Consider the following 12,323-nt stretch of genomic DNA (forward strand, 5'->3'; position numbering starts at 1 on the left):
CAAATTTCAAGTCAGATATCATTGGACAAAATCGATCTGCATGGCTAGATACCACAATTGGTAAGTGAGAAAATATGTTTTGGGTGAACATTTTAAACATACCAACACTCACTAACGGCACAGACGTGCTTACTTCTCTGACGTAACTGATGCTACTGTGCTACTGTGTCCAGACAGGGAATGAGACTGAAAACACTTAATTGTTTGGGTTGTTGTTATTGTCGTTTGTTTGTTTTGTTTTCCTTCCTGCCTGCCTCTTGTAGATGCCAGTATTGGAGTTGGCTACTAAGATGTTTCACGCTCTCTGACCTCGTCAGTCATAATGGCCCCTGTGTATGAAGTGCCCAGTGGTTTATGTAACTGCTAATAGGACCATTGATTATACTGGAGCTTAGACTAGGGAGGACAGGGGGCTTCTTTTTATGGGTAAGGTATTGTTCAGCAAGGCCTGAGCCCCAAGTCATGGTTGTCTCCTCTCTCAGGCTTGAATTACCCCCAGTCCGTGCAGACAATGCTCCCGCTCTTCTGCCTTTACGTAACTTCTCACACCCCCAAACCATGCCACGGCATAACGCATCACAATTTACAATCACATGGAGGGGGCTGGTGTTGGCATAGTAAAATGATGGTTTGATTATTTCTACACTTAGATGTGTAATCTAAAGCTTTAGAATATCATGTAGTCCCAATTGTAACAGCTCTCACCCCTAGTTCAATTCAAGCTTTATGTTTTACTCTCACTCTATATGGCTCTCTGTTTATCACTCAATTCACTTCCAATCCCAGTCCAGTTACATCAGAGCCTGTCTCTTCCCTTTGTCTTTTAGATTCTTCCAGAACTTCTTGGCTGTGTAGCACCCGCCTGGCCTCAGTTCAGCACCAGACTCTGTCCTCCGAATGACAATGAGTATTATGTATTATGAGAATATTGTTGCCTCTGTCCGCTGGCTAAGGGAAACGTCTCCACGCAAATTGTTTTCTATGCTTTCATGCGTGAGCTCATTAGTCAAAGCATTGTCCATTCGAAATGTACCTCTGTTTTCAAACCAGAAAAATTGTGTAAAACATCTGATTTTTTTAATAAATTCTACCGTATATCAAACTACTGATATAAAAGGATGGCAACACTTGCTGTCATAGAAGCAAGCAAGTTATAGTTAGTGATATTTCGATAGCAATGCAATGAATAAAACATTAAGTTGGAATCACATAAGCATTCAAAAGTGCCAAGCATTCTCTCCAATATATAATTACTGCATCTTAATTTCAACTGTCTGTCTCCTCTCAAATACAAAATTTTCAATTTTAATACCAGTATTTAGTATTTTTTGCATGCAATGATGACAGACACATTTGTTTTGATCTGTCAGTTCATTTTCCATAATCATGATGAAGCTGTACAACTTGTCGTATCATGTACTTAAGTCCGTTATTAGTTCATCTCAGTTGTTCTTAGTGCATTTTTAAGTGTAAGAAAATGTTCACATGTTACTTAATAACATAACATAATAATTATTCCAAAAATGTTCAAAGTAAAATGCAGGCTAACAAGGTCTCGCCTTGTGCTAAAGCAAATAAATAGAATAAAACAAATCAAATGTTCTAAACAGTCATTAGCCTTCAAATTTTAATGTGTCTCCATAACATCTTTTGAATGTGATACTGTAGTACTGGTGCTTTAGACAGTGATTTCTACATGAATGTCATAAATGTTCTGGGTTCCCATTCATTGCAATGGGAGCTCCTAAACTATAGATCACGTGATACTATAGTAGCCTTAAGTCCTACTGCTTGGTGTGTCATATAACTAGATAAGCATGCTTGCTCTGGATTGGCCACACACATCACCAGTTCAGCAGGTCATGTCCCCTTAACATATGCGTAAAATGCGTGTGTTTGTGTGTGTGTGAGACAGAAAGAGATCTTGTAATGTGATGTATTCATCAAATTGGGTAATTTTGTCTGCAAGGCAAACCTGTCTCAAACCCATTAAATGGGACGCCACAAAAGGATCTCAACATGCTGGGACACAACTCAGTTCCCAGATGTGTCTCTGTAAAAATATCTATATTCAACTCTATTGTTAAGTGGAGAATAGAACAGAAAACATGCCATCTAATGAATTATATGCACAGTCTTTGAGCAGTCAGTAACAAAATGCATAATTACCCCAAATCTCACCCACAAATTGGACCAATGTATCTGAGAAATCAATATGTGAGTTGAAAATGTAATTTCCAATTTAATTCTAATAACATATTGAAAAGATAAATATTTTTTTCCAATAATTTTGTTACCATCTTACTTCACGTAGCTATCTGCCAATATAAATAACACCTAAGGCAGGCCACAGCTATTCTTTCTGTCCCCTAATTTTGACCAGCTAATGTGGCAATAATAAGGTAAAACTGCACTTGAGAGCGAGCCTCTCCATTTTCTAGTTAGCTTGCAAGCATCAGTCACTTGTCAGGGCATGACTATACCCCCCTCTGTGAATTTGTCAGTGCAGAGCCACTCAGCTATTTGGGGTATGTAATTAAGGCATGCTAGCAGAGAGTGTGTAAAGATGTCCTGAGTCACCCTGAAAGCTTGAGTATTCCTGGACTGACAGGAGCTGCTGGGGGCCACATAGCCTCCATAGGTGACTTGGACCTCAGGCTGGAATGCCACTTACAGAATGAATGTAATGCCTTCATGTCTGAAAGGGGCCTGTTACTCAGAAGATCCAGTGTGGGATTCCCCTAAGTGACTAATGATTGACAGTCAAGTCATCTGTAAGAAAAATACCGTATGACGATTTTAACTTTTATCAGTTCCTTCATAAGTTGCACCAGCTGTTCTTAAGTTCAGACATACTAACTGCGACGTGTAACTAGCTAAATGAGCTAGCTGGCTAGGTTAACTGACAGAACTACCGCTGACATTAGCTTGCAAATATTGATTGCTTGTTTAGTTTGAAGAGTAAGAAAGGTAATGTAGCTGACATATCTGACCGAACACTTGATGGAAATTTGAAATTACAGATTTCACAAAAAATATATATACAAAATTCAATATACGTCCTCCATATTACAAAATATTACGGCAATAACATTAGACTAAGCTAAATGACCAAAACGTTGCTTCGGTTAGCTTAGCATTAATGAAATATTTCTCTTTCACGAATACCACTAACTGAATAACACGTATTTCTCCATGTATGGATATTTAAATAAAACAAATATGTCATACATTTACAAAGGATTGGCTCTTAAGTTTAAGATATAGTTTTGCCCATAAAACTGTTGATTGCTGTTGATTAGATGGTGCTACATATGTTTTCAACCGTTTTATGTGCTCCAGGCTGCTTGCTTAAATTAACTAATTAACTAAATTAAATTCACTACAGTGAAAAATATATATATATATGTGTGAATGGAAAGTGTTACAACTGAAGAGAAGATGTGAAGCTTTTGAATAACCAACTTTCTTTTGCAATGTTGGGACTGGACTTTAAACAACTGATGCGGCCACGTGTCCCTTTGATTCAATACTGGGGTCAAACCTACATGTCACACACTTCCACTCCCATCTGAGCAAGTTGGGCTTGTTCTTATATAAGCAGCCTTTTCCCTAAATCCTACCCTAACTCCCCCCGCTCTCTCATTAAAGCCTGTATTCATGCTCTCCTCTCCCCCTCCCTCCTGTCGGTTTCTGCACAGAAGTCTTTAGTAGCCCTTGTCCTGCCTTACCCCCTACGCTCCCTGCTTTGCTTTTCCTCCCTAATTGGTTTGTACACTTTTGGAAGTGATGGCTCACAAGCACCAAGACATTATCTTGGAGAACCCCAAAGCTCATAAAATACTGTTTGCTGGAGCATTTGAAAATTAATTTGCATGTGTTTTTATGCAGTGAATGTGACCAACGTGGAACTGTTAACCACTGAACTTTGATAGGGACCTAAGGTCGAAATTCAAATTGTTGTTGAAGTGGATAATTTAATTTATACGTGACATTTTACTACCTGTAGGAATTAGATAAAGCTACAGTGACATTTGATAGTGACACTTTTCCTCCAGTTAATGGTGCCTATGAACAGTTTTATGTAAATAATTAATTGTTTGTCTTATTGATTTAGCATTCTAGTAAAAGTGATCACCATGCTGTTGTTGTGAAATTGCAGTAGAATATTACGAAAGCAGAGTGGAAGCACTTCTTTCGTCAGTGGATAAGTAGCACAGTGACGCAGTCATAGGCTATGGTCATGAGTGCACACATATGCACAGTTTTGAATAGCAGCTTTGTAATCATCATATGACTGTGTAATCTCTGTAATCTCCACCTTAAACCAAAACTGTCCACTCCTTTGCATCTGTTTATTACATGTTATACAACATATGTGAAAAAACATGCCACTTTAAGCACAGGTCAGACAGTTCAGTATGTGTTATTGGTCAGCAGAACCACTTGGTCTAACCCTGTTTGTTAGTGCAGACAGGCAGCGGAAGGTGATTCATTACAGCATGATCACTCAGGAAACTGATTGGCTGTGACAATCAAACTGTGATAATTGAAAGGCGGGAGTGCAAGATTTTTTTCCCTTTCTTTCTGCCTGAGCTAGCCACTGTTTTTTGGAGCTGAGCTGGCCCAGAAACTCCAACAGAAGAACCCCGCCCCCCCCCCTCCCCTCACAAAGCTTTCTCAACCCCGTCTCCCTCTCAGTGACAGCTCCTGGTGGGCTCTTTTTTTCCTGTCTGCTCCCTCGCTCCCCTCATATCCGTCCTATGGAGCTCTGCCTCTCTTTTCTCCCTCTGAGGATTTTATCCCAGACGGACTCTTTGAGCGCTCAACTTCACAGTAAACTCTTCCTTCTTTTAACCCTGCCTCCATCCAACCCCCGCGAGTCTTCATCCGATTAACCGTCTCGGCTCTGTCACCCCAAGCCTGCATCAGACGGACCCTTTTCTCCATAGGAGTCCTTGTTCTCCCACTAATGGACGCTGTCTGCGGGAGTCGTGCTTGGCGAAGCGCATATATATGTGTTCCATAGGCTCTCCGCCAGTAGCTGTGCACTGCAGAGCGTGTGTTTGCGCTGAAGCTTGGTCATGGGCTTTGAGGAGCGGCTGCTCTGTGAACCAGCAGCACAACACTCCCTAGACTCTGCAGCTATCAGTAGTCATGGTTCATTGCTGGAGGGACTGAGCACTCTATGGATTCTGGATATTCAATCAAACCAACAGTAATTCCTAAGAGTCTCCACTTCCTTGTTGTCAAGTGGAGTCTTTGTCCAATGGACTTTGAGTCACGTGGACTTTGTTTGGGAGAAGTGTCCTGAGTGATGAGTGGTCTCCCAGGGCAACACTCTTCCCCTCTTTGCCGGTGGTGGTCATCTCCCGAGGGACCCACAAACAGATAGACCAAACAAAATTCCAGTTCAGGCTGTGCGCATGCGTCTCCCTGCCATGGAGGTCATCCTCAACCTGGTAACTGCTGACCCTTCTCCACTTCCTACTCCCACTACCGTGAGTGTCCACCTGAATATGGTGTGTGCATCTGTGTGTTAATGGTCATCATTTTCATCATTTATGTTTTGGGGGTTTGACTCATTTTATTCACTTCCTCAATGATCCAAGCCTATGCCATGAATTCAGTACATGTGCTGATACATTGATATATTTATGTGGCTCCTCACCTGTTAACATGGGCGTGTTACGTGACCTGTGTTGTGTAACTAAATACGACACTGCGTTGAAACCATGAAAGGCGTTTCAGAAACTTAGAAGCCACAAAATCTGGTAGGAGACCAATCACATGGTGTGAAAAGGATTTTGTCTTGAAATCATAGGGATTTAAAGTCTTTGTTGTGATAGTGGGGCCCTAGAAAAGCCTCTGTTTTTGTTTTGGGTTTTTTCTCTTTCTCCCCAGACTCTTAGCTGCTGATGTGTGTTTCTTTTGGATGTGAACACGAAGGGCTTTTCTCACACCCTCTGAATTCCTTAGGAAATTCACTGGCAGGCATTGGCTGTGTTTGTGTGCCTGTCTGTTGTGCATGATTATTAGTGCTAATTCATGTGCATGTGTTGAGTAAACTGCCTCTTGTTAAGCATCACAGTTATGTAATTTTACCTATCTGGTGAATGGGGTGCATTGTTGCTACTTTGGATCCCCTTAAAGGAAACAAAAAACATGTCTTTTGTGTCAATTTCAGCACTGCTTAATTTGGCCTGCCTGGGTGAGAACTGACACCATGGGGAAATGAAATGGGGATGGCAGAAAAAGAAGGTTTAGGGTTAGATATGGCACAGATTTGTCATGTGCACTGCTAGCTAAATAACAATGAATAACTAATGAGTGCAGCTACACACTCCATGGACCCACATGCACTTCACTGCATGCTTACGTCATCTCTGCCCCACCACACACCGCCAGGCGCAAACTGATAAATTTTTATCTGTTAAATAAAAGACACCGGGATCATTAAGTAATGTCATGTTGACGCTATGACAACCACTTTTTGATCCTTGGACTGCAGGGTTAAAGATCAAACCAACTAATCAGGAGTGTGAAGTTCAGTCAGTCAGAGATGATTGGCTTCGATGCCCGATGAGTGAGTAAGTCAGGGAGATACAAGAGGTATAAATGGAGAGACGACAGCCGTAAAATGCAAAATGACTGTTTACAGGTGGACGGATCACAGGAATTATTTAGGCACAGCACCACCATGGATCCAAGGTCCTGTATCTCATGGATACTGGATTCTGTAGATAAGTCGAGTTGGAGAGCCAGCTAACCCTACTAAAACTCTGATGTGCCGTGATATCTCAGCACTGCACCTTTTCTTCAGAGAAGTGCTGTAATAGGAGACGTGTGGAGCAGAACAGATTTCCCAAAAAAGAAACCTGAAGTTACAGTATCATGGTAGTATCACTCTTGCATCTTGGCACGTGAAACCGCTGCTTCACAAGCTGTCAGTAATGCGAGGCATAACGACCAACAAGGTACGGTACTTTTGCACTCACATATACAAATAGCAAAATCTTGACCTTGACCGTAGAGAACGTAACAGTTTTTTATGTAAAAGAAAATAGAAAGAGGGTAAGATAACTTTGGCGTTTCAGAACTAAATGTTTATATCCAAAACAATCACAGCACAGCTCAGTGCTCTGGTTGATGATTGCCTTGTTGACATTAAATACTGTGTTTAAGACCATTATATAAGCTGTTAGTCTAAAACATAACAAATATGATGATTTTGTTTCATTTTTAAACGTGGTTTAAGAATATAGCTTTAAACAATAAGCAGCAGTCAAGGTTGAAAATAGGGCTCAAATACCACTCGTCCTGACCTAGTTAGGGTATAGATATCAATCACTGTGTGACAAGAAGCTTAAGACTGTCTGTTTCCACTCTTTGGACATCAGAACATCATGGCATTAACTGAACTTGAACTCACCTGAGTCATCTGACAAAACAACAAACACAGGAAACAGTGCTTAGAGGAGAAGAAAACAGGGGATGACAAGAATTCAGCTATAGGACAGAGGGAAAAGAGAACTGAGAGATTTCCCCAAAAAATAGGAAAGTATCTTATGACAACATCAGTCCATTTTTTGCTCTATGACCTACATTTTGCAGACAGGAATTTGGGGCATATGTGTGTCCTGTGTGACTGAGAGAGAGAGAGAGAGATTGAGATGGGGCAGTACAAGATGTTCTTGTTGCGTGTATCTAATTATGTGTGATGCATATCGAACAGCATTAGCCCGGTAATGCTTTCTAAATGGCTGTTAGTGTTAGACATATGGCCGTAGGTCTGAGTCTTTAGGTTTGGCTGGGCTGTTCCCAGGCCTCTGGTGGATCTAAGGTAAGTCAGGGTTGCCCTTTCACGGCTCTAACCAGCTTTACGTGGATCAGAGGCTGTTGCACAACCAGGCCCACCAGCAGGCGGACCCAGTTTGGGAGAGAACAGACTCCTTCAAGAGAGTGTGTGTGTGTGTGTATGCAAGGAGCCATAGGGCAGGGGACAGGTCCGTGCAGAGTCTTTTGTCTTTCTTACTGATAAAGCCTAATCAGAGTGGGATCAGGCAGGCCCCCAATTACAAACACACACACACTCAGCTTCCCTCATTTGGCTGCACAAGCTCCAGTGATGCAGTGCCGCTTTTTGCTTCAGTGGCTCAGCACATATACATGTTTGGCTCTGTTAACCCTGGGAAATTAGCGTAATCCTTTGGCTCACCATCTTTAATTACATGCATGATTAGTCACAGAAAAACTCCAACCATTTGGGGATGACACTGATCGTACAGACAATTTATTCGGCGACTGGAACTCTTTATCAACATCGGAAAGCTGAGTATGAAGCATTGCTCTGCTATGTGAGTGTGCATAAAAATGAGATCATAACTGTGCGGTGACCAGTCATAGACAACATATGAGCTGTCTGTAGATCTGTAAAAGAGGATAGACCACCTAAGCCACCTAACTGACCAGCTGTGTGAGATCCCTTCACTTACTTAACCGAAGAACTCTGCTGACAGTGAATTTTTTGATCAATGAAAGGGTGTTGATTTGGTGCCAGTATGTGCAGGTCCCTAGGCCTTCTTATCACAATATCTGAAACCTCTATCTACTCTGTATTGCAGGCTACCCCAGTTCAAAGGGTTCAGCTGACTCGTCCTTTGCCCTCTTTATCTGTGTCTTTAGGCAGAGGGCACTTATTTGATTATTCAGATAACTGAGTCATCTGCAAAACGAGAGCAAACTGGGAAATCTTCACATTTACTTGATGAAATGGGCATTTCATTCATGCTCACCCTCATGAAGCTATTAATACTGTTTTGTTTATAGCTGAGAACAGACCAGGTGCTGCTCTGAAACGTCACCTCTTAGTTCTTTACTGTGCCAGCCCGGCAGGCTATTCTAGTTATCTGATTCATTCATTTGATCGCCTTGGCTGCCCATCAAGAGGATTTAGTAATTATTAGACTTGCTGTAACAGTTGTTCGGTAAATTGACTCATGGATGTGTGCCTTGTTCTATTTAACGCTATTGTGCAGTAATCAACAAAATGCAAAGCCATTTCACTTTAAAGCAAAATTACCTAAATATTGTAAATGACTTGCCAAATCTGTGGTGTTTCCCTGTACTCAGAGAAATCTGCCCTTGGCTGAGTGTCTGTCTCTGTGTGTGTGTGAGTGTGTGTGTGTGTGTGTGTGTGTGAGTGTGTGTGTGTGTGTGTGTGTGTGTGTGTGTGTGGTAAAGGGATGTCAGACTGGTTTTTCTTGCCTTCTAGTACTCCTCTCTATTGGCTGGCACTGACACAGACAGAAAGACTGGGAGTCTGTCATAGTCTCACATTGTGGCCCAGACTCCCGGTCTGCCCTGTGGCCTCTTGTTCAACTCGATTACAGGATTTCACTTCACATATTAACTGTCTTCTTGATTGCAAAAAATGTGTTTCCCTGACCTATAATCATTTAACACATTACTTTCCAATATATGTAAAACAACCCAAGAAGCTTTCTCATCTTTATTGTGCAGGTCTGAGATACTGATCAGTTTGTTTTTATGGGGTTGTGTGGTTTTGTGTTGCTCATTCATCCATGTAGTTCATTCATTTGTTTGCTGTTAAAAGTGACATAGATGAGATCAATTATTAATGATATTCCCTGGTAATAATTCCCTAGTTGCATGTCCTCTACCACGACCCTGTACATACAAAACATAATAACAATCTAACCTGATAACTGTATGTTTAAGTTCTGTTTAGCTTGATATCTTTGTTTGTATCTGTATCATCCTGTAAATGTGACGACTGCACAAGCGGTGGAAGAACTATTCAGATCCTTCACTATCCAATTCACTATCCTATTCATCTATCCAAGTTAAAGTAGCAATACAAAAATACATAAATACTCCATTTCACGTAAAAGTCCTGCATTCATAAAGTCACTTAAGAAAAAGTACAGAACTAACATCAGCGAAATGTACTTTAAGTATCAAAAGTAAAAGTACTAATAATTCAGAAAAATGGCCTCTGTGAGTGTTATAAAAATTATATATTATATCATTGGATTATTATTTATGCATATGTGTAAGTAGCATTTTACTGTTGTAGTTGGTCAAGGTAGAGCTAATTTCAATTATTTTTATGTTGGGTTTAATCTTGAGTGTCTTGAGTAGAAGCAGAAATGTAAATACTCAAGTAAAGTACCTCAAATTTGTACTTAAGCACAGTGCTGGAGTAAATGTAGTTACATTCTGCCACAGATCTGCAGTGTGTGTAACTGTAGTGTCAAATTCCTTGTATGTCAACATACCAATAAAGTTTATTCTAATTCTAATAGTAGCTTAATAGACATAGCCGTTGTAGCGTAGTTATATCTGTTATTAAGTGTTTAGTATTATTCTTTTATGTGTGTGAATTTTGTTTGTCTCTCTGTGAACCTTATACAGTAAAACAAAAAAAAGTCCCTGACGGAGGAGCTATTTCCGCCGTCAATGAGGTTGATTGACGGCAGCTCAGAGGATGATGTCATCCCTCAGCTGTGCGGGAGGGGAGGGGGCGGAGCTTCCTGCACTGCCCAGTTGAGTTTCAGGTGCGCTTCAACTTTCATAACAAGCTCCGCGAGTTGGAGCGACAGGAGGCGAAACTTGGAGGAATCAGCGCGGGGGATTTCACAGGGTGGGATTTAGCTGTTTCATTCTAAGTGTCAGGACAGATGAAAATACACACGCCTTCACTTTGGGGACAATGCACTGGGAACAATTCCTCCGTTTGACAAATGGAAAGGTGAGCCGCTTTTTTTTGCGCACGTTGAGGTTGCTTTTGTGCCAGGATGACTTTTCAAAGAGAGCTAGTTTTGGGTAATTTCTCTGTACTTGAAATCTCTTGGAACACAAATAAAGTTTGATCTAGAGGTTTGGTTTTGTCCCGGATGCGTTGCGGTTTGCGTTGTTGACTGTGGTGTCTGTCATCAATTACTCATGCAGGTGAGGCTCGTTTTTACCTGTTATGGAGTAGTAATAATGGCAAGCCTATTTGGAGGCTGAGTGATGTGTGAGAGGTGGATGCCTAGGTGAATAACTCACCGGTGCGAATCTGCTCTAACTCGCTCCCTGGTCCTCTGCTTTTCGTTTTTCTGGATGGCTTCTGAGCCCCCGTGGTGTACAGTCAGCTTCAGCTGCTTATCTTGTGTGCATGCTCAGTGATGAGAAGAATATTTTGATCACAATCCTCCCCTCAAGCACATATCTCCAGCAGCAGCGCAGTGTTGTGTGTGTTATTCCCCCTGAGGTGTTTGAGGAAATGAATCACATTGGCTTGCCTGTGATTGAAGGTGCTAGTAAGTTCATCATCTTCTCAGGTAGAGTTATCTAGTTGTGTGGGGAAATAAAACAGGAAAAACCCAATTTAGATAGTGTCTTTGATTTTTACACAAATGCTTTGTGGCTTATTGACAAAATCGGGTCAGTATCTGAAAAAGCGACTCAGACAAATATTCTTAATCTGTGAAACTGTTTGTAAACAAAAATGTAATATCCTGTCAGTCTTATCGTCGCTCCTTGAACAAACAAGAATAGAGATTTGTCTGATTTTCATTTTGTTCTTGCCTGTTCCACCAAAGGGAAAAAAATGACTTGCGGATAGCTCTGGATTTCACACCTGGATGTTTTGAGTTTTATATGGATGTGCTGAAAATTGTATTATTATATTTTTTGTTACACTTTCTTTTCTTTGTAAAACGAAATGAAAAATTAATTTCTTGCATCTTCCTCTTCAGAGACACTGACCGCAAGTGGCTTTTTCAACTTACTCAATTTGCCCTCTTTCCAGGCAACTGGCTGCAGAAATGCAGAAGCCTTTGTTTTTAGTGTGTGTCAGCAAAATGACTAAGAACCCTCAATATGCAACTCACACTTTTTCTTCCCTGTTTTTCCTCCCTTTTGTTTTCCACTTTAATCCCTCGTTCCCTCCTCGGACCCTTTACCTACCCCAATCTCCCTCTCTTGTTTTCCCTGTGTCCTCACGTCAGATCGACCGGCTGGAGGTGACCGGGCTGGGCCAAACACCCCTGGCTGTTTCATGCGGGGCAGACGGTTCCTACCCGGGAGGTGAGGATAGCACCCCAGACCCTCAGCGCACTAAGCAGGCAATCGCCCAGCTGCAGCAGAAAATCCTCAAGCTCACAGAGCAGATTAAGATCGAGCAGACAGCCAGGGATGACAACGTCGCAGAGTACCTCAAGCTGGCCAACAATGCTGACAAACAGCAAAGCACACGCATCAAACAGGTAAAATATCAAACTATTGATATGTATATTTTAAATAAAAGATTTATC

At 41.4% G+C, this 12,323-nt stretch overlaps 1 protein-coding gene across 2 annotated transcripts in view; it reads left to right on the forward strand.

The window, feature by feature from the left end:
- Positions 1-12,323, forward strand: part of tmcc1a (transmembrane and coiled-coil domain family 1a) — a 31,471-nt gene that overhangs the window by 12,342 nt on the left and 6,806 nt on the right. Inside the window, exons 1-2 of one of the 2 annotated variants that reach the window (XM_070909959.1) lie at positions 10,711-10,774; positions 12,018-12,275. In XM_070909959.1, coding sequence (XP_070766060.1) covers positions 10,736-10,774; positions 12,018-12,275 — 297 coding nt within the window. In that variant the 5' untranslated portion in view covers positions 10,711-10,735. Of the gene's footprint in view, positions 1-10,710; positions 10,775-12,017; positions 12,276-12,323 lie in introns of those variants that run through there. The other variant, XM_070909958.1, reaches the window with a different exon arrangement.

The sequence above is a fragment of the Enoplosus armatus genome, chromosome 8 (assembly GCF_043641665.1).
Source record: "Enoplosus armatus isolate fEnoArm2 chromosome 8, fEnoArm2.hap1, whole genome shotgun sequence".
Classification (NCBI taxonomy): domain Eukaryota; kingdom Metazoa; phylum Chordata; class Actinopteri; order Centrarchiformes; family Enoplosidae; genus Enoplosus; species Enoplosus armatus.